At 37.1% G+C, this 23,437-nt stretch overlaps 1 protein-coding gene across 3 annotated transcripts; it reads right to left on the bottom strand.

Annotated features, from left to right (window-relative positions):
• Nucleotides 1–4,432: 4,432 nt before the first annotated feature.
• Nucleotides 4,433–23,074, bottom strand: LOC129891082 (3-hydroxyisobutyryl-CoA hydrolase-like protein 3, mitochondrial). Of its 3 annotated transcripts, none has more exons than XM_055966331.1 (10): nucleotides 22,809–23,074; nucleotides 22,147–22,248; nucleotides 21,884–21,948; nucleotides 20,056–20,190; nucleotides 19,888–19,984; nucleotides 11,242–11,371; nucleotides 5,445–5,623; nucleotides 5,174–5,319; nucleotides 4,959–5,060; nucleotides 4,433–4,679 (listed from the first exon to the last, which is right to left on the bottom strand). In XM_055966331.1, exons 1-10 carry the CDS (start codon nucleotides 22,909–22,911, stop codon nucleotides 4,581–4,583), a joined length of 1,158 nt encoding a protein of 385 aa, XP_055822306.1. In that variant the 5' UTR covers nucleotides 22,912–23,074; the 3' UTR covers nucleotides 4,433–4,580. The 3 variants fall into 3 exon arrangements, with proteins under 3 accessions (XP_055822306.1, XP_055822307.1, XP_055822308.1); XM_055966332.1 differs by having other exon boundaries at nucleotides 5,177–5,319; XM_055966333.1 differs by having other exon boundaries at nucleotides 5,192–5,319; nucleotides 22,809–23,072.
• Nucleotides 23,075–23,437: the final 363 nt, after the last annotated feature.

The following is a 23,437-nucleotide window of genomic DNA, read 5'->3' as shown; positions in this document are numbered from 1 at the left end:
AATTATCAATGTAGGAAATTTATAAAAAATTATTGAAATCATCATTTATAATCTTTTTTAATATTCCATAAGTCTCAAACATCATTTATAAAGCCTTCATTGAAAACCCCAATGAAACTAATCATAATTCATGAGAATCACCATTTGAAAATAGCATTATGCATGGGCATTCATAATCCAACTTTAAATCATGCAATAAATGTAGAATCATGCCTATAATGATCATTGATAACAATTAAAAATGAAATTGAAACAACTCAATGCAATCCATCAAAACAAGGGTTCATAACTATTGAAAATTGAATGAGATTTTGAGAAAACTTAGGGACTCCATGGGTGAAAGGAATCCATGGATCAATTCCCACATAACTTGATTGAATCCACTAAGAAATTGAAGACAAACCTTGTTGAGCTTGACACCCTAGCTTGAGTGTGGGAGAAGACCTTTGAGAGGACCCTTGGGAGAGAAGACTTGTGATTTTTGAGAGTTAGTAAGAGAATGAGAGTTTAGGAATACTTAGTATAATCAATAGTTGAGAACCTAGTCCCAAAAATGTCCAAATACATTGAGAAACTTATAGGTAAAAGACCAAACAACCCCTCATAAAATTGATCGGAAGACCCTATGAATCACTTTTTACGGTCGTCAAAATATTTACAGATTGTAGACCCAATTCATCCTGTCAACCTTGGAAAAGGTAAAAAAATGAGCCTCTGATATTTTTTTATGATCATGTTTATGGATCGTAAATATATCTACTGTTCGCAACTTGTTCTTACGGGTCGTAACTCAAGGTCGTAATATTTTTGATTTGACAGTCTTTAGTAAAATTATCATAACGTTTTACTCAGAACTTGAAATGAGGAAAACTTAGTGGCGTTAGAAAGAGGACTCAAATACCTTTATTTTGATAGGTCATGTACTACCTAATTTATTATATTCTAGGAGATATGATCGTTTAAAGTTGTCCCAAGTAAAATCTTTCACCAAAACTCAATCGGTAAGGAAGCTTTCGACTCGACTTTGTTCTAGAGGATTCTTGTGACCTTAAAACATCTCCAAATCTATTCTCACACTTAATAATTGGACTTAACATCTGTGCACAATTAAGAATCACCCTTTACAACACTACGAATGGCTTCTACGACTCGTCATTTGGTCTATGGGTCGTCAATATGAGTTGTCAAAGTAGTGCTCCAAAATCATAGGCTATTGGAATGAAACTTGGTCCCTACGACCCATCCTTACGAATCGTCGACTCTCCTACGAGTCGTACAAATGACTCTCAATTTTCCCCTTCACTTAGTCAAAGTCAGAACTCAGGACCCAATTCTACGAGTCCATTCTACGAATCGTAACTCATCCTATGACTCATCCTGTTGAGTTATTTCGAAAGTAATGAGGCTTTTCAATTTCACAAAATCAAAGATCAACTCTACGATTTGTCACCATTCCTATGAGTCGTCAACTTGACTCGTAAACTCAGTTCCAAACTTAATCGATTTTCCAACCTCAATATCATTTGTACGAGCCACTCCTATGACCCGTAGAAGTCCCTACGACTCATAGTCCAAGTCATATTATCTAGGACAATCCCTTTTCTTGTAATTTTCTTTCATTTTGACTTTTTTACTTTCGACGTCTTACACTGGAGGAGCACTGATTGATGTGAGGGCCGACAAGATTAATATGTGAATCAATATTGTATCTACTTATTCAATTTTATATAACTTTAAGTGCTTACTTTTACACACCTAAAGTTGAAGGAAATAAATGCTAGTTGAATCCAATTTAAAGGTCATTTTTATGTAGAGATAAGTGTGAAAAACACACCTGAACTATCCCTCTTTTTTGAGTTTCATACCTAAACTATTGAGAGTGTGAGTTTCACACCTAAACTATCACTTATTAGTTTGAGAAACACACCTCTCTTTTTTATTCCACTCTCATTATGGTGTGTGTACTACACTCTCTCTTTCATTTAAAAAAAATGGCATATCACACTCCACATGGACAAAACATTCCACCTTAACAAAAAATAAATAAACTATTAGAATTAGTTAAAAATAAAGATTAAACTATTATCATCTCCCGCTCAAAAAAAATTATAAAATTACCTCACTCCACCACTTTCCTCACCATAACCCCCCCCCCTAATTTTTTTAGTTTTATTTTTATTTATTAAATTTTTTTTATAAAAGTTTTTAGAAAAATCTTACTTCATCTCCCCTCCCTCCTTCAAATAATAATTTAGATATTTTTTAAAAAAACATTATTCTACCCCACCCTACCTAACCCTCCGCTTTCAATGTTTTTTCTCATTTTGTGTTAGATATATATATATGATTTTAAGAAAGTATTTTTTACTTGCCGCAAGACTTTCTTAAAATAAAATTTTTATTTTTGTTATATTCGGTACGCAAGTAGAAAAAAATATTTTTCTAAAAATATATGTACATATCTAACACAACGAGAAAAATTTTAAAAGATAAATATAGATTAAGAGCGGAGGGTTAGATGGGATGGGTTTAATTTTATTTTTTAAAAAAATAAAAATAATAACATTTTTTAGGAAGGAGTGGGGTTGTGGTGAAGTATGAACTTTTTTAAAATATTTTATAAAAGAATTTTTTTAAAAAAATTAAAAAAAATAAAAGGACGTGGATTGCGGGGGAGGGAGGTGGTGGAGTGTGTGAGCAAAATATTTTAAATTTTATTTTTTAAAAAAATACTTATTTTTTTAAAAAATAATTTCTTTTATAAAAAAAATAATTTCTTTTTTGGGGGGATAGAAATACTTTAGTCTTTAATTTTTAACTAATATTAATAGTTTATTTAATTTTTATCAAGACTGAATATTTTATCCATGCGGAATGTCATGTGGCAGGGTTTTTTAAAAAAAATAGAGAGAGTAGAGAGAGTGTATTATACACACCACTGAAGTGTGTTTCTAAAACTAATAAGTGATAACTTAGGTATGAAATTCACACTTCCAATAATTTAGGTATAAAACTCAAAAAAAAGGATAATTTATATGTGTTTTTGACATTTATCTCTTTTATGTATGATGTCTATCTCTTATTCTCTATTATCTATGTAGATAAAAGAATTTTGATTTTCATTAATGAAATATTTTTTAAATTATAATTTAAAAGATTGTTATGAAATATATCTTTATTTTTATTAATTAATTTTGTACTACTTGCATCGAAAGACGATTATAAGGTTATCAAATTATAAATTTATTGTTCTATTGTTTCATTATAGAACGATATTAGCTTATATACTCGATCAATATTTCTCACTTTTATTTGGATAAAATTTATATTTTTCTATAGGATGCTTTTTATATAAATTAAATAACAAAAATACTATGATTTTGAAGAAGTTTTTTTAAAAAAAAAGATAAAAGTTGATAATCTAATGGTAGACTAGATATTTAAAATGTCAACTATGTAAAAAAAAAAAGGGAGAGAATGATTGTTTCTCAAAATTGAGGAGGGAGTTTGATATTTAAAGTAAAAATTAGGGCGTAAATGATTTTCACCATTGAAAAAAAGAGAAGAAGATAAATAGAGGATTGTCTTCTATGGAACTTAATCTTTCATCGTCCCCTTGGTTTTGCTGAAATCATTTTTTAGCGCCCATTCTCATTGGTAATGTTGTCACCAATTAACATTAGCAAGTAGGGTTTCTTAATGGAGTATTTCATTCATTCATCAAACAAAACTAGAATAGCGAAACGGCTAGTATTTTGCAAATGCACATCCACCAACTCAAGTTGCAGGCCAACGCACGTTAAAAGGAATGTAACTGAAGTTCAAAGGTTGCATATTAGAGCTAGGGAACAAAATCTAATACAGCTCGCCCAGTCTGTTTAAGCTTGGGTGGATTATTGATCCCAACATTTATTAGTTCAATTCATTTTAGCCTAATACATTAAAAATTAAGTTGATATGTAACTCAAACTGACTTATGAAAAATCTTATCAAAATACTTTTAAAAAGACTTTTTTTAAAATTTGATATGTTATATATAATCATAGTAATTAAAAAAATAATTTTATTAGGTAATTAAATAATTTTAAAAAGAAAAATAAAATAATTAAAACTTAGTAAAAACTGAGCAGCTTAGACTATGACCCATTTTGACCCAAGCAAATTTTGATTGGGTTGGATCCCAACCGTTTGTTGTCTTGACCCATTTTGACCAACCCAAATTTGATCCCCGCCCAACTATCACCTCTGATTAAAACCAATTTGAGTTAGTTAAAAGTAAATGATGAATTTTTGCAGATTTTAACTTATTAAAAAGTAGTTTCGGTATTTTACCAAACATATCGCTAAGACAAAGAGTGTAGTTTGACTAGCTTACAAACCTAGCCAAACATGAAACACTCCTGTGATCTGTAAACAATGGGAGGTATTCATATACACTTAATACTAGCTGCACTTAAAATTCCAATAGATCGAAAATGGAAAATAATATCTGAATACATTTTGTATGTTAAAACATGTGAAATCGTACGTCATTATTTATCCAAAGATGAAGAAATATCGACTCCAAACTGCTGGAAACCTCAAACATTCAACTCAACTTCAGGGCTCAGTGGTTCAAAGAGAGCTTCCACTTCATTGAGGTTCACTTCCTCCAAGCTGGATGGATTCCATCTTGGGTTCTGCAGAAACCAAACCCATTGAAGGTTTTTAATTCTATAAGCCTAGAAAAACTTCACGCATTCTACAGTAGACTCTGTTTAATATGATAACTAATTTCCATTATCAGAAAGGAAAAGTGCAACAGGAACTCTCATCAAGTAATAAAAGTAGAAAAAAACTCATCTCTTCATTAATTTAATCAACGGAACACCCTATCAGAAAATGCACTACCAGGATTGAGAAGCAATCATACATTGATATAATTCCACTATCATGGGCTTGCAAAACAAGAAACGAACCTGATCCTTGTCCACTAAGACAGCACGGACACCTTCTGTAAAATCATTACGTAAAGCAGACCTTGTAGCAATGCGATATTCAGTTCGCATAACACCAGGGAGCTGCATGTAGAATATCAGAAAGAAACAGAAAAGTTTAAAGATAAAAGAAAAGTGAAAGAATCATGATATTTTTCAGAAAGAAGAAAAATAGTAAAAGAATAAAATAAAAGCACCACATGAGGGAAGCTCGCCTTCGACAAGTTATTCTCATTTTTGCCACATACAGATGCAACCCTAGAAAAGTACTGCTGGGTGAGGCAGAGAGAAAAGGGAGCCCCCTTTCTTAGCCCTTGCAGAGCATCCTGGGCCCATTCTGCCACTGTCAAGGAATTGAATAACAAATGAAAAATGAAAACAAAGCTTGTCCCACAAGTATTGATTTACACATTAAATTGGGAAGAATCTGATTCATTTATGAATGGAACACTGCGTGGACAAGCATACCCAAAGTATCAGCACTTAGCTGATGATTTTCGAGCTCCTCTATTATATTTTTAACTGGCTTGTTACCACCAAATGTTGAAATGATTCTGGGTAAAAGAGTCTTCAAACAGGATTCTGAATGAGGGTTAGTACTGTATTTTGCCAGAAGTTCTTTGATCTCTTCGTCCGGATCCTGAGAACTGTTTCAAAATAAATGTCACAGAACATCTTTAAACTTCAAACATACCACTGAAATTTCATGCACCAACACAATAAAAACACTTATCCAAAGGAATAAGGATCACTAATCTTGAGCATCTGCAATAGGACACCAGATGGCCCTCATGAAGCAACTATTACAAACAAGCAATACATTAAAATAGTATCCAATTACAAGGGGACAAAGAACTTTACCCAATTTCTGAAATCTATAAGGATCAATGGAGTGATAAGAGTCAAGACAACATAGATGAATGGAATGACAATAATTTTTTAATATATGGGAATCAACCCGACCAACCCCCCCCCCCCCCTCCCCCAAAAAAAAAAAAAGCCATACACAGCAACAATGGTTTTTCCTATTACTCCCTTGGTAGCTCAAACCACTAACCTCGCAGTTGGGGTTGGAGATGTTGAAGATAAAGATAAGGATGATGATCAAGACACCTATCTGACCGGGATTAGTGCAGTCACTTAGTCTAATTGTAATCCTTGTAGGAGTCTATGTGTATAAGTCTTAGAGTCCTAATATGAGTCTATGTCAAAGCATTGTATTAGTTAGAATAGAACTCTTGTGTTAGGTGAAGTCTGCTGTAGTATTCTCCTATATAAAGGAGCCATTGTAATCGAGATTATTATTAATCAATACACAAAAACAGTTTCTCCTAAACTAGCTTGAGAATTCTTCATGGTATCAGAGCTCTAGGAACTCCTCGCTGTTTACGTTTTGAAACTGGAAAATCTAATTCTGTCCAAAAAAATGGCACCAACAAACTCAACCAATACTCTCTCTACATCATCAGTGCACCATATGATTGCTTTGTGTTCTATCAAACTCAAACCAAGTAACTACTTGATTTGGAGGACACAAATGTTGCAGCTTATCCAAGTTTTAAAATTGACATATCTCATCAAGGAGATTGCACCACCATCGACAACAGAGAAGACTGCTGAAACTGTGTCTGGGAAGGCTGTTGAGGATAGTAGCAGTGATGGAGATTGGGAAGAGAAAGATGTCCTGCTTAGAAGTTGGATCTCAGGCACACTAACGGAAGAGAGCATGTATCTTATAGTAGGATGCTCTACTGCCAAGGAGATGTGGGAATGCCTAGAAGAAGCCTATATTCAAGCAACCAAGGACAAGGAGTTTCAACTTAAACAACTACTGCAGAATGTTAAGTTGGGAAGCAGGAAAATTGATGACTATATCAAAGAATTCAGAGGCATTTGTGATGGACTTGCAGTCATACACAAGCATGTTGATGTAAATAGCAAAGTGATCAATTCTGCCAGAGGCTTGGGCCTCAAATATAAGACATTCAGAACTGTCATGCTAGGTAAGGCACTCTATCCTACTCTAAATCAATTTGTCAATGCACTCAGGGGTTTTGATATGAGAGAGGATGAAGAGGAGATGCCTCAACCAAATCACAACATGGCATTCTATGCACAGAGAGGTAGAGGAAGAGGAAACTATTCTCAAAGAGGCAGAGGACACAACAATTTCAACTCAAAAGCAAGAGGTTTCAGGCCCGCTGGCCAAGGAAACAATAATCAGAATACTCAAGGAGGAAGTCAGACCAAAGGAAACCTACAAAGTCCACCATCTGAGGTATGCCAAATTAGTGGTAGGAATAACCACACTGCTTTAAAGTATTTTTACAGGTGGGACTACTCATACCAGTCTATAGGTGAACTACCACAAGCACTAGCTGCTGTGAACTTACAAAACTCACCTGCAGAGGATGACAACATGTATGTGGACTCAGGGGCTAGCAGTCACATGACAAATAACTCAGGTAACTTATCTGATCTTAAAGACTATAATGGATCTGATAAGATCATTGTTGGAAATGGTTCACAATTAGATATCACACTTGTTGGAAATACAACTAGATCAGGACTGAAACTACAAGAAGTGCTTGTGGTACCTAAGATCACTAAGAACCTGCTTTCAGTAAGTAAGATTGCCAAGGATAACTCATGCACTCTTGAATTTGATGAATTTGATTTTGTTGTTAAGGACAAGAAGACAAAGACACTACTAGCCAAAGGATCTAGAAAAGGTGGACTCTATGCACTGGAAGATACCAACCTCTATGCCTTGACTGCCACACAAGACTGGAAGAACTCAGATAGCATATGGCATGTTAGATTAGGACACCCTAACTTGAAGTCTTTAAAAATTTTTGAGTAGAAATAGTTGCATTGATGTTAGTAATTGGACTAAGTGCCTACTGTTTGTTCTAGTTGTCAGTTGGGAAAAGGTTGTAAGCTACCATTTGCTTTGAGAAATAAAACTGAGAAAGAACCTTTGTTAGGAATTCACTGTGATCTTTAGGGCCCGCTCCTGTTGAATCCTCACAAAATATGAAGTACTATGTAGTGTTCATAGATGATCACACGAGATTTACATGGCTATATCCTCTGGAAAAAAATCAGACATTTTTGAAGTATTTCTCAAGTTCCAGAAAATGGTAGAAAGACGGTTTTCGCAAGCTATAAAAATTTTCCAATGTGATGGAGGGGGTGAATTCATAAGTAAAGAATTCATTAAGCACTAGGAAAGTTGTGGGATAATCAGATACATTTCTTGTCCTAACACATCAGAACAAAATGGCATTGCTGAAAGAAAACATAGGCATATAATTGAGACTGGATTAACATTGTTGTTCCATGCTAAGTTGCCTATGTTCCTATGGGTAGAAGCCTTCTTGACTGCTGTGTTTCTCATAAATAGACTACCTTCTTCAGTGTTGAAGATGACAACTCCCTTTGTTAAGCTATATGGTGCACAACCTGACTATAATAGCCTGAAAGTGTTTGGTTGTAGGTGCTTTCCATATTTAAAAGGCAGCACAAAGTTCAGTCCAAAAACCTATCCTTGCGTGTTTATTGGATATAGTAGTTTGCAAGGGATACAGATGCTACCATCCTCAAACAAGAAGAGTATATGTGTCCAGACATGTGGTGTTTGATGAAACCACATTGCCTTATGCCCACTCAACTCAGTCACAAGATCAACCTGATTTTTCAACTCACTTAGCTAAATATGTTGAGTTTTTTTCTAAGTTGCAGGCACCAAATTCAGGGGAAGTGTTGTCCAACACTGAGAATGATCTTGCTAATGGTGAGAGCAACACTGATCCAACTGTTGCTGAACCAGTCCACACTCCTTTTCCTCTGGATGATATACTGCCAAACAATGTGGTTGATGGTGAAGTTGTGGTAAGCACTGGTGATGTTCCAAGGGATCAGCTAAATGGTGAATCTTTTGAATATGGAAGAACAGATGATGCACAAATTGAATCATCTGATCACACTACTTTATCTCTCCCTGATCCTCAAAGTTTCGAGTTGGCAGTTGATCTCTCAGGATGCACTGACCAACAAACAGACACTGGTACAACAAGCACTGAGGCTGTATCCAGTGTAAATACTGAAGATCCACCAGCTCCTAAGGTATCAGGACACCATATGATGACCAGGCACAAGGCAGTGCACACACCTCTAGCACACTTGTTTCTTGCTGCAAGTAGAGAAGAGATACATAAGGAATCAACAACCATAAAGGAAGCTTTGCAATCTCCCCATTGGCTTGCAGCAATGCAAGAAGAAATTGATGCACTCCACCACAATCAGACTTGGGTACTGGTTCCCAAAACTGCAGGTTTAAATATAGTTGGTTCTAAGTGGGTGTTTAAAACTAAACTAAAGGCAAATGGCACCATAGACAGATACAAAGCAAGGCTTGTTGCTAGAGGTTTCTCTCAACTTGAAGGAGTTGACTTTGAGGAGACATTCATCCCTGTGGTTAAAGACACAACTATAAGGATAGTACTCTCAGTCGCAGTCAGCTCAAGATGGGAGATCAGACGGTTAGATGTTGAAAATGTTTTCTTACATGGTCACTTGCAGGAAGAAGTTTACATGAGTCAACCTCCAGGCTTCACTGATTTCAGGTATCCAAATCATGTGTGTTTGTTAAAAAAGGCCCTATATGGCCTTAAAAAAAATTTCGCTCATTTGGTCTGCGCGGTCAAATCAGCTAGGCACCCAGGACCTGGTTTGACAGGTTCAGTCTTCATTTACTTCATCTTGGCTTCCTGTGTAGTAAAGCAGATCCCTCTTTATTTACTCTTCATTGTGTGAGAGGCACTGTTCTTCTTCTGTTATATGTGGATGATATAGTTGTCACAGGAAGTAATCCTACGCTTGTCTCAGAGATTGTTGCAAAGCATGGGAAGGAGTTTTCCATGAAAGATCTTGGACCTCTTCACTTCTTTCCAGGAATTGAGGTCAAATATTTCCCAGGAGGAATCCACTTGAGTCAGGTTAAGTATGCTGCTGAGCTTCTTAGCAGGACAGACATGACAATGGCAAAGGCAATGCACACACCTCTAGCACAGAAACATGGCTTACAGGAAGCTACTGGAAATCTAGTTGATGCCTCTATGTACAGGAACATAGTGGGAAGTCTCCAATACTCACTCACTAGACCTGATATCACTCATGCAGTCAACCTAGCCAGTCAGTTTATGCAATGTCCAAATAGTGAACATCTTCAAGGTGTAAAAAGGATCCTCAGGTACATTAAAGGGACACTCCAGCATGGTCTTAGAATCATTTCACACTCACCTTGCAGGTTATATGGTTACTCAGATGCTGACTGGGGAGGTTGTTCCCTTACTAGGAGGTCAAATACTGGATACACCATTTATCTTGGTGCAAACTGCATCTCCTGGGCATCCAAGAAACAAACTACAGTGGCGAGATCGAGTGCTGAGGCTGAATATAGAGCTTTGGCATCTACTGCAGCTGAAATGACCTGGATTATCTATGTTCTACATGACATTGGTGTGTACCTAAAGACAATTCCTACATTATTTTATGACAATCTGAGTGCCTTGTATTTGACAGTGAATCCAGGCATGCATGCCAGGACCAAACATGTGGAAATGGATTACCATTTTGTTCGAGAAAACGTAGCCAGAGGGCAGTTACTCAAGAAGTTTGTAAGGTCCAAGGACCAACTGGCTGATATACACACCAAAGCCTTGACAAAGCAGGCTTTTGCTGATTTTAGAAGCAAGCTAGGAGTGAGTGTTCCACCACTCACTAGCTTGAGGGGAAGTGTTGAAGATAAAGATAAGGATGATGATCAAGACACCTAACTGACCAGGATTAGTGCAGTCACTTAGTCTAATTGTAATCCTTGTAGGAGTCTGTGTATAAGTCTTAGAGTCCTAATATGAGTCTATGTCAAAGCATTGTATTAGCTAGAATAGAACTCTTGTGTTAGGTGAAGTCTGCTGTAGTATTCTCCTATATAAAGGAGCCATTGTAATCGAGATTATTATTAATCAATACACAAAAACAATTTCTCCTAAACTAGCTTGAGAATTCTTCAGGAGAGCCATTACCACTAGGCTATCCCTAGTCATGACAGAAAAAATTTAACATACTTGTAACAGCTAAATGCAAAATCATCATCAAATTCCATCGGCATATATAATACGAAAGAAAAGATTAAAGGCCAAGGATCTGCGTGTGTCACATCTTGAGGTTCATATTGTAAGAGAGGAAAATGCTGACATACAACGTAGCTGCCAAGAAAGCGTCTCTCAGTGAACCCAAATTTGCAGAAGGGACATAATGACTTCCCAAACCAACATACAGTGCATCAGCAGGTGTTGATATCCTACTTCCAGTCAGTCCAAGATAAGAACCTGTAAAAATTAATTTAAGGAAGCAAAGAGGGAAATGAGCACGGACAGCTATCACTTGCAGGATAATGGACACATACGTAATAGTATTAAGCATCTTAATCTAACAACCACCCACGCATATAGCTGAAAAAATGAGATAGAACGTTCCCACTTGAAATACTTTTTCTTTTACTAGAGCAAAAGAAAATACAAAGTTCATTACTGACTTGTATTGAAAAGAGAAGATTATTGGGAAGAACCTGATGCGGAAATGGATTCACCCTACACAAGACCCTTTTTTCCTCCAAAAAAAAACATAATATTGTTGTGCATCGCTTATGAATTGTAACAATTGAGGATATTCACAAGTTTGTTTAATGATCATTGCTTCCTCCACTGAAGAGGTTTTCCTTGTTCGAAATCAAGCTTTGACAACATCTTGGATAATCAAAGATTAACATTTCGGTACAACCAAGGATGATCCATCACCAGCAATTGAGCAACTGATGCATTTTTTTTAAAAAAATTAGTTATATTCGTCAGCACCCCAAAATGCCTGGTATATCATATCTACAGATACAGCACCGGTACTTACAAAGAGGACAAAAAGTCTAGTAATGATTCAACATCATCAACTAACTGTTCTTTACACCAAAAAAAAGTGAAATGCAGGAAGTCTTGATCTTCTGGATTGAACTACACCTCCCTTCAAAACATCTTGCATTCCTCTCTTTCAAAATTGTCCACCATAAGGAAGCTGGAACAATCTTCCACCAATCTTTGTGACAAGTTTCTCCTTGTATATTGTTCCAACTACATATTAGGTCAAAGATACACTGGCATCACCCAAACAATTAGAGCTAGAGCTGCAGAAAGTTGCCATAGTTGTCTGGTAATTGAACAATGTAAGAAAAGATGTCCATTCGTTTCAGTTTCCTGAAGACATAGATAGCACCTAGAATAGAGCTGAAAACCCATTCATTGAAGTTTATCACGAGTGAAACAAACTTTCCTTACTACTAACCCTCCAAAGCATACTACTTTGAATGGAACTTTTGTGTTCCATATCTCTTTCCATGGCCCGTGGGTCATTGAACTGCTCAAAATCAATTAAGCAGTTGTAAGATGCTTTGACAGAGAAAACAGACTTGATTCCACCTTTCCAAGTGGAGAGAATCCTCCTCCTCCTTTAGGCCTGAAAAAACTTCGAGCTTACTGAAGAAATCAGTAATTCAAGAAATCTCCCAATCATTATGGAGCCCTCTAAAGGCAATATTCCACCCTTATGGAGTCCAATGTTCTTCAACTGTAGCATTAGGAGAGGACGATAAAATGAACAGATCATGATTGATCTTTTAAAGGCCAATTCAATAACTAGTCATCTCTCCAAAAAGAGATTTTCTTCCTATTGCCCCTCTTGACCCCTGTATTTGCTATAAACACCTCCCATAGGTTCCTCGTGGATTTTCAATTCCCCACTCCATAATCAGATGTTACTGGTTTGGTAGTCCACTGACCCATTTGTTCACGCCTCAACTGTATAACTTGTCTCCATAATGCATGCTCCTCAGTGTTATATCTCCATAGCCACTTCAATAATAGGCTCATATTCTGTATTCTGAGATTTTTGATTCCTAGTCCTCCCACCTTCTTATGAGAAATTAGAATCTTCCACTTGAGCATATGCAAGCGTTTGCTATCCGTGTTCCCCTCCCAAATAAAGTTTCTTCTCAGCTTGTCTATGTTTTTCCTCACACTGCTTGGAATGAGGAAAAGAGACATTACATAGGTGGGGATGAGTCCAAAATATTGTTGAGTAGAATGACCCTTCCCCCTAATGAAAAGTGTTAGAATAGGAATAGGAATAGGAACAAGAACAAGAATAGTATCAAGAATCCTACTTGGAAAAAGATTAGTATATAGAATCCTACTTGAAAAAAGATTGCACTATAGTGTCTATAAATAGGCCTCAGGGTAATGTTGTAGATACACAATTCAATAATATTTATATTTCTCACATGGTATCAAAGCACATGTGAGAAACTTGAGGGGAAGAAACCTCAGTCAAACAGGTCATCGTGCATCAATTTCCAGCGATTGTTGGGGCTGATTTGCATCATCTTTTGTTTTGTGGGTGTTGTGCAAAACCAACACTATCACAAGGCTGAAAAAGCTCAGGCAAAAAAAAACCCCAACAAGAACAACCGGAAAACATCACCCCACACACTCTCACCCACCGGCTGGAGATGAGATTTTAAGTGAGATATGGGTCACGTGTCGGGCGCATGAGAGTTGTTCCGGTCGATTTTTTTAGCTGATCTTTTTCTGTTGGAGTCGTCAAGGTATTCCGACCAAACTCCTCAAGATTTTCTCCAGATCTGATTGTCGAGAATAGGATTCTAGCAATTTCAAGGCTATTTCCGGCGGATTTGGATTTTCAAACAACCAAATCTATGTTTCTTGTTGTTCTCAAGTCAAATTTTGCAAGATGTCTTTTGGGTGTGATATTATAGTCTCCATAAATACGGGAATTAGAAGTTCAAATCCTATGATCACTTCAAAAAACCAGTAATGGAAAGTTCAAACAATTTAGCTTGGGCTTCCTCGATTGAGTTGTGGTCCAAGGATCAAGGTGTCCAAGAATACTTTAAGAAAAATGCAAATGTAGTAGATGAAAAGGAAAAGGCTAGTGCGAAAGATGAAAAGGCCAAAGGGCAATGGGAGAAGGTTGACGCTCAAAATTATATAGTCTCCTATATTGATCTATTGATTCCAAGTTGATGCCCTTATTTCGCCCATTTCAGACATGTTACTCAATTTGGGAAAAGGCTTGTGCTTTATACACTAATGACATATCGCGTTTCTATGATGAGATATCTCGAATAACCAACTTACAGAAGCAAGAACCCGATATGTCTGCTTACTTGACATAACCTAGGACAGGTACTGGCAGTCATGGAAGAATTTGAAACATTGATGCCAGTCACTACGAATGTGGAAAAACAACAAGAGCACAGACAAACATTGTTTCTAATTTTTACACTTGTTGGACTTCCGACTGAACATGATTCAGTGTGTGATCAAAGTTTAGCTAGTTCTACGGTTCCTACAATTGATGAATTATTCTCTGGATTATTTCGTCTTGCCGCACCTCCCAGTCACAAAGTGGTTTCACCACCCACAGTTGACTCCTCTATTCTCACATCTCAAACCATAGAAAATCAAATATTTCAATCTATAGAGAATCGACGAGGAGGAGGTTGATTTGGAAGATCTCGACTTAAGTGTAGTTATGATCACAGGCTTGGACATATTTGTGACATATGTTATACTCTGCATGGTCGACCACCCAATAATCCTCCTATTTCTCAAAAGGATATAATGAGTTCCTTCGAAATCGAGCAAGCAGACATCTCCACAAGTAGCCTCTGTTACTCAGCCTGATCCGATAATGCTCATATTGCTCAGATAGAATATGATGAGCTCCTTCAGTATCGAGCAAATAAGCAGACATCTCCACAAATAGCCTCGATTTCTTAGCTTAAATGCTTTTGTTGCGGTTAATTCTTTTGTTTGTGTTTCACAGTCTAATACTCTTGGATCAAGGGTCATGGACTCGAGCGCTTTTGATCTAATTTCTGGTAACAAATCACTTATGTTTGATATTGTTAATTCACAATTTCTTCCTGCTATTACTTTAGCCAATGGGATTCAAACAAAACCAAAAAGAGTTGAACAAGCCAAACCCCTATCCTTCGTCACTCTAACCATTGTTCTTTATGTCCTTAGTTGTCCTTTTAATCTTGCATCATTAGTCAGTTGACGCATGCCCTATTTTATATTGTTTCCTTAATCACATTTCTACTTTATCCCTCTTCGTGTCTTTGGGAGCACATGTTTTGTTTATAACTTAGCCCCAAGAAAAGATAAATTAGCCCCTCATGCTCTCAAATATATCTTTCTTGGTTAGTCTCGAATTCAAAAAGGGTATCATTGCTACTCACCCGATCTTCTTCAATACCTTATGTCAACTGATGTCACACTTTTCGAATCTCTACCTTACTATACATCTTCTAATCATTTTGATATCTTTGAGGTCTTACCCATATCACAGGTCTTACCTATACAACGTTTGAGAAATCTATGGTTACTTCTACATCTCCAACTGCAGTGCCACCACTCCTGACTTATCATTGTCCTCCACATCTGGCATTAGACCCAGATGATTCATGTCATGCGTCAGATCTTGCTCCTACTGCAGACTTGCCTCCTCCAAGCTAATTGATTGCACTTCAAAAAGGTATACGATCTACTCGTAATGCTAACCCCCATTATACTTACTTGAGTTGTCACCGTCTATCATCACCATATTATGCCTTTGTATCATCTTTGTCCTCTATTTCCATCTTTAAGACTACACGTGAAGCACTTTCTCATCTCGAATGGAGGCAGGTTATTATTGACAAGATGTTTGCTTCACTTACGAGTGGTATGGGAGCTTGTTTCCCTTCCTGCAGGTACTATTGTTGGTTGTCATTGGGTTTATGCAGCCAAAGTTGGTCTAGACAGTCAGGTTGATCAACCTTTTCATTCTTTCAGCTAGAGTCTTGGAGATAATCTTGTAAATACTGCTAATCAGACTTCTCTCAAAAAAAAGCATGAGAGTGAAAATTTGGAATATCCACCATCAAAAAGTAACAACAAGCACTGAGAAATACCATTGAATAACCATCACGACCAGAGGCTTTGTCTTTTGCGCATAATTTGATACTGTGAACAACTCAAATTTATTGGCCTACTGACTGGACAGATTTGGTTAAAGTGGTGGAGAAGTTCACGCATGGTATTAGAGTTACTAGAGTAGCCTGGATGTTAAGCTAAACACTGATGGGAGTGCTATTGACAACCCATGCAGGATTGGAGCTGAAGGAATTATTAGAGATCATCACGGTAATATCATCTACGCCTTTGCCACACCTTTGGGAGTTGGTACTAGCAACCAAGCTGAGATTAGAGTAGCTATTTTCGGCATCACTTGGTGTATCCAACATGGTTATAGCAGGGTTCTTCTTGAGGTTGATTCGGAACTACTTACCAAGTGGCTCAAACACACTATTTAACCTCTTTGGAACATCCAAAAGGATCTGTTCAACCTTCAAAATCTTATTTCCATTATGGAAAGTTTCCAATCTAACCATACTTACAGGGAAACTAACCTTGTTGCAGACATTCTATCAAAGTATAGTCACCAATTGGATGCTCCTTTACATTTCTACAATCAACATCACCTACTAGAGGAGGCAAAATGATACTAGATGCTCGACAAGATTGGTATACCAAGTTTTAGGAGGAAAAAGTTGAAAAGGATAAAAAAGCCTCCTTGAAGTGATATTGCAGATACTCATGTATTTTTCGGTGTTACTCACTTCTTCACCTAGGCTTGTCCCTCCTGTTAGGTTATAGCTTTTGTGAAGAATTCTTAGGTCTCTTTGATTTTCTTCTTACTTGTAAAAGGAGAGTCTTCTTAATTTATACTTTCCTAGATACTTTGTATCAAGAGGAGTCCTCTCATAGGTGCATAGTTGATAGGTTTCTTTCTCTAGAATTGGGGATAGGTGGGCTTTCTTTAGTAGGAAGACCGACCTAGAACCACCATAGAGTTGGAGGTAAGATTTATGTCTCACTCCTTATATTTTTTAATTTGTTTATTAATGTAAGGCATGGAGGTGTTGCTCAGCCCCTGACCCCCTCACGGGTCATTAAAATAAAATTTAAAAAAATTATTAAAAAAAAGCCTCTCCAACCATATTTTTTCCTCATCTGTGATTGTGGTCTGATTCTAGATGGTAAAGCTGTGTCTCCATATTTCAGATTCAGAATAGAGTTGTTTATAGAATGTGATGATTTCTTCTTTATAGCATTTGAGTCACTGATTTCCTCCCTATCGATCTCCAGTCTGTCTAGTGTTTAATCTCCAAAAAAGATAAAAAAAAATTGTAGTGCCTACCCCTGATCCCATTTATCTGAACCCACCCCTGGGCTACTTGTACTCCACAACAACTCCAAGGCTGTTGGCTACTATAGCTCCATATACTTCCTCTCCTTTCAGCCTTCTTAGCTGGTAATCATGATACTGATACAAAGGCACACTTCACCTGGATTTACTTGGTACGACAAGACTAAAAAGAGCAAAGATGAAAAGAATTTCCCATCCCATGCGAGATAGAAGTTTCGTATACTTGTTCTTCTTCAATGTAGCTATGTCTGGTACGTAGCATAGTTGGAATAGGACTAGTGTAGGTTACTTTCCTTTTTTCTCATGGAAGGGGAGAGTCTCCCTCATTTATGCTTTCATAGTTGAATTGTACCGGGAGGAGTCCTCTCACAGGTTTACTGCTTTCTAGTTATAGTTAGTCCCTGTTTGTATCGGGGATGAGTTAGCCGACCTTAATAGGTTAGCCGACTTATGAACCACCATAGGATCGGAGGTAAGGTTTATGTCCCCCTCCTTGTATTTTATTTTGATTATTTATGTTAAGGCTTGGGGGTGTTGCTTAACCCCTGACTGTGCACGAGAGGTGGGAGCCTCGTGTAGGGTCTGTTCCCATTAAAAAAAAAAAAAAAAAGAACCCACCCCTGCGATCATAGTTGACTACACAAATGTCTTTTCATTTGTTTTTTCCCTCTTTCCCCGGTTTGCATGTTGATCGTGAATGTGTTTGCATTCCTTTCCCTTAGTAATCCTAGTCCACTTTGAACTCTCAATTACTGTTGACCTGTCTCTGATTTGCATGCTAGAGCCCCCTCATACCATGTCAATGGTGAAGTTGCACTAATAGTTTGAGAGGATAATTCAGTATGGGATGTGCTTATCAGGAGCCAAATCCATATCCATAAGCAGTAAGGTTGACGAGGTAATTGAGGGATATTCTCTTCTGGGTCTTTTTCGTTATTAGCTTCTGAGGGACAAACTCCTGAACATTGTTCGGAGAGAAGATTGGGGAGGTAATGTGTTGGTGAATCTGAGGCTCGTCAAATTGAATTGGTGCAGAATTCAGATGTTACAATACTAAACATGTTAGCATTTAAATCTGGTTTCTGACCGACCGACAACCCTCTAGACTAATTTCTTTTTATTAAACGGCCCACCTTCAACTGGGCCTTTCTTTTTATGCCTTCTTTCTGTGATGATTCATGTCTCAAATATGGCCCAAATTGTGTGCTTTGATCATGCATTACCCAGCGGGTTAACAGGTGGGTCGATTTTAGAATTAAAGCTGGCCAAGTGCCCTCCGAGGTGAGACTATTGAGGGTCTTCTCCATCAGACCCCCTTTTGCCATTTCGCCAGAGCCATTCTTCCCAGCTGATCTGAGTTTAATGTGATTGTCATTTAGAATTGAAATTTGAAGCTCTGTATGCTAGAATAAATTCTAGCACTGAAGCGAGCCCAATATAGTGCTTTGTATCCTCGTTGATACCAAGGTTACCACTGCACTTATCTCCAAAGGTCTTAAAATTGTTCACAGATCACGCTTGAAGAGGAATGCCAAAAGCTCTGACCGATCTTTGTTCTGATTTTGACCACCACACAACAGACAATTTCTACCATTCCAAAACCAGTCTCCTGCTTTGATTCTAACTGCTTCTTGTCTTGAAGGGAGATCCAACAAGAACTGATTGTGATTAATGGGAGTGACTTTGAGACCATCAGTCAACTGTCATCTGCAAGCGAACCATTTTTGTATCACCTCTGAGTTGGGACTTGGATTGAGACATTTTGAAATATGTTCACTTCCAAACTCCCTCTTTGGTACTCCTTGTGCTTCATGAGCAGGATTCCTTGGGTGCAGTCGGCAATCGAATGATCTGTGACGCTTCAATATATCACTTGGATTGGTCTGTCGCAAGTGGAATATTGGATTTGACTCCTTTCCCAGATATCTTAGAATCTTCTCTGCACTGTTTCGTTATATCCCCTATCGTATTCATCTTCTGGGATTATTACTGCAGATTTTCTTTTTTTTGCCTAGTAGAGTTTCTATTCTCGCATACTGCCCATAGTAGTTATAGACTTATAGTTCGGGAAAACTCTGAAAGTGTACGCCTGTATCTTCCTACACCATCTTCTGCATTTGTTCCAGTGTCAATCGAAGCTTCTTTCAAAGCTTCACAGAACCATTGCAAGTTGCTCTCGACAATCTTGATTTGCTCGTGAATCTGCTATTGCATTAGACAAGGACAAACCTTCTATCATAAACCTCGCTAACGCTTACTAATTCAAATGATTTGTCACCAGAAATAAAAGACTCTTCAATCCATAAATAAGCTGAAAAGGGAACTTCATCAAAAAAGTCATTGACCGGTGAGCTGAGAAGGGAGATGGAAAGAGGAGAGTTTTTGCACATTCTGAATAGAGAAACATTTTTTCGAGTATCGCAAAACCCTCTGATAGTAATAGGTGTTGCTAAAACTTCAATTCTGTTTTAATTTATCTTTCATTAATGCAACTTCCCCAGTAGAAAAAGAGAACACATACCAACTGCCCCTTCGCCAGGACTAAGTGCAGCTATATAAGAAAAACCAGCATCTGGAAACAACCCGATTCCATTTTCTGGCATAGCTAGAACAGTCCTCTGAAAAAATATAAAGAGTATAAATAAGACCATAGTTGCAACAATAAGTACTCATACAAGGGGGGGAATACCTCGGTGATAAGCCTATAGATACCATGACCTGATAAGCCAATGCCAAAGCCCATTGTTATGCCATCCATGAAGCTGATGTAAGGCTTTCTGTACTTGAATATTTTGCAAATCAGAGAATACTCGGCTGTGAATACCTGTAGATAAAGAAGGAACACATTTCAATTTTCTGAAAGTCCTACTAACAAACCGAGCTGCAGTGTTACTTCAAAAATACCCATATATTAGCACATTAACCATTAGGGCATCACTCAGAGGCTTGCAGAACTGATATATGGTGCTACAAGTGGTGGAAGAACAACAGTGGAGCAAATCACAGACTCAATATGGTGTTAAAGAGGTTCATAAATGGATGTGTGTCTGAGAAAGAGCATGAGTTTCCCCTCTTTAAATAGGATGCATGTACACGTACTGTCATATGTAAACGAAGGGTTATATATCTAAAACATTTTTGATAGGAGAATATCTTAAGAACATAAAGAAACACATCATCCAATTGAGCATGATTAAGAGCAACTATCAACTCCAAGGATACATGCTAAAAGAAAAGCCCTCGTGTTTTAAAAAGGAAAAACATTTCGAAGAAGAATAAACATGTTTTGCAATCACAAAATATTAACTTGTGGAAACAGACATCACTCAGTTAAGAACAGTACCATGAACTGGCTGCACCAACTACATACTTAAAGAATGCAGAATTTTCAAATGAATCACATTATTATAATAGGTAGAAAATCAAAGAGAAACGTATGTATGTCCTGTGGCAGACAAGTCAGCTTACTGCCAGTTAAGTTCAAGTTTCTTCAAGACTCATAGCTAGATGTTTGCTGTAGATTCTTGGTGAATGATGAATATTGATGTGAATTGACAGTGATTATTGACGAAAGCCTATATAACTCTAAACTTTTGAATCTACATACACCATTGTTCTCCAATGTGAATGGCATTAACCTGACAAGCTATATTATATGAATTATTAACAGATCAAAAGACACTCCCCATTGTGACTCAGATCTTGCTGTCTCTCCTTCTCTCTGGCACGTGAAATACGTGAGGCACCTTCTCCAGCGGAACTTGCTGGGTCTTTGCCGCAAGGAGGTGACGGACATGATGATGGTGCTGGTTTGTACACAGCACTCACAAAAACATGGGACAACTGAAACAGTAGTGATCACCAAAAAATATGTGCGGCGACAATCTTTCTCTCTCGGGAGTTGCTGTAACTGCACATCGACTACCCCTAACCTTGCTCTTATACCATATGTGAAGTAGAACACAAGAGAGAAATGGAAGAATGTTCACAGTTGATTATTCTCCCAAGCTATAGGGTGTTAAATAGTAAATGCATTTATTTTAAACAAGGAAAGAAATCAATGCTACATAGTTACAATACACAATGTCTCCCTAATTGATTCTAACAATATTCTTAACAATTCCATAAAAGACTAGGGTTCTTTTTATACTGCCTTATTAAGAACCAAACTAGAAAAGATACTGGTATTCTGATTCTTTTTGTTTGAAACACAGCTAGTGTATGTACCTCTGCTACCACAGGTTGTTATGATTTTGTGCATTTTAAAGGGACACTGAAAGACCTCAATCATATCTGATTGACGTTTTTTGGTCTAAACCGGATTGAGAAACCCCTTCAGGTAAAATCACTAGTTTTATGATATGCATCAGCATAGCAGCATCAACTCAGCAAGACAATATTTATCCAATGAAACTACAAACTACAGAGCAGAAGAACCAACAATGATTCCCAAACAGGGCAGGATAAAAGACATGTTGAGCACACTTATACGGTAAATCTCATAATGTGAAAAAAACCTTTTGCACAAGAGGTGTACTTTTGTCCTTTTGAATTTCAGCAACAACCCCCTTAATATCCATCCCTGCATCAGCAATGAGTTGTTACCCATAAATATTACTAGAACCTGTCAAACTACGCATCATAACTAAGACTAGTAGGCTCTACCAAAATTGACTAATGATGTACCGACAGAACTTCGTTAGGAACTAGATGCTGCAAATATGCCAAATAAAGTGCTATCCAGTATACATCTAGTAAATTAAAGATTTATGACTGTTACCTGCTGAAAAGGCACGAGGGGAGCTACTTTCAACCAAAACACACTTGACCATTGGGTCTGTTTCCCACTCATCCAGGAAACTCTTGTACTTGATGTCCATATCTGTGTCATATACCAATCAAGCATAAGGAAAACAGAAAACAAACTGCTTAAATGAAGATGTAGTATATCAATTCTCAAGCTTAGAGGAAAAATAATAGTATATCTTTATACTAGTATTCTGATTTTTCCTTCCTTCCTTTCCTTTAACTCCTGTGCTTCTTAATTGGAAAAACCATACATCATAATACTAATTAAATACTCGGTGCCCGGCAAACTTTCAGTTAGACACCCCAAATAGGGTTTGTTCATTTTAAACACCTATGTCATTTTGATACTTTTTGCTGAATTGAGGTTCTATTTCAACACAGAACAGAGGAAACAATATACTGGATGGGTAGCAAGAGTTCTGATACTTGGCTTGATTTAGAAAAACTATAAACTAAAGGATAGAAGAGAATATACCAATCCTAAGGATCTGTAGGATTAATTATGGCTCAACATTTAGCCCAAATGTTCAGCTCCAAACCAGTTAAAGGGAGAAAAAACATGTAATAAGAATTGTAGTAGGAGAAACAAATTATAATGGGAAAATATAAAACTGAAGTGAAATAAATGATCACCGAGGTTCATGGCATTGAGAGCTTTAGGACGATCGAGAGTGAGAACTGCAACGCCATTAGGGTGGACATGTCCTTTGACAAATTCGTCGGCGCCGGAGGCCATGATCTCGATAGTTGCAGCGTTGATGGAAGGAAGAAGCAGAGAGAAGAGTGGTGGATCTACCAAAATCAAGCTTTAGCAGCTGACAAGCACCAACCAAGTTTGGCATACTTTTCAGGATTGTTTGATAGGTGTATCCGCTGAGGAGGATCAGGATTTAGAGTTTGTGGGGCCAAGTAGACCCATCAATTGGATCACTTGATCAATTTTGAGCTTTTATTCTGGACAAAGTCACTAATCATAATTTTTTGACAGAAGTAATTTTTTTTGTTTCATATTTAAATTATTAGAAGCATGAGTTTCATATCTAAATTATTATTTATTAGTTTAAAAACACATTTCTTTTTACTTTATCACGGTGTATGTATTACACTCTCTTTTTCATTTAAAAAAAATTATGCATCACACTCCAGATAAACAAAATATTTCATCTTAGTAAAAATTAAATAAATTATTAAAATTAGTTTAAATTAAAATTAAAGTATTATTATCTCCTGCACAAAAAAATTATAAAATAAAAGATAAAATA

The sequence above is a fragment of the Solanum dulcamara genome, chromosome 6 (assembly GCF_947179165.1).
Source record: "Solanum dulcamara chromosome 6, daSolDulc1.2, whole genome shotgun sequence".
Lineage (NCBI taxonomy): Eukaryota > Viridiplantae > Streptophyta > Magnoliopsida > Solanales > Solanaceae > Solanum > Solanum dulcamara.
The sequence above is the reverse complement of the archived record's forward strand: the minus strand, read 5'-3'. Positions and strand labels throughout refer to the sequence as shown.

Excerpts from the sequence above, each read along its gene's own strand:
- LOC129891082 (XM_055966331.1), bottom strand. The coding sequence starts at position 22,911 with ATGGCCTCCGGCGCCGACGAATTTGTCAAAGGACATGTCCACCCTAAT. Across the intron at positions 21,949-22,146 it reads CCCTCGTGCCTTTTCAGCAG|GGATGGATATTAAGGGGGTT; the intron begins GTAACAGTCATA and ends TTGCTGATGCAG. Across the intron at positions 11,372-19,887 it reads TCCTGGCGAAGGGGCAGTTG|GTTCTTATCTTGGACTGACT; the intron begins GTATGTGTTCTC and ends TAATTTTTACAG.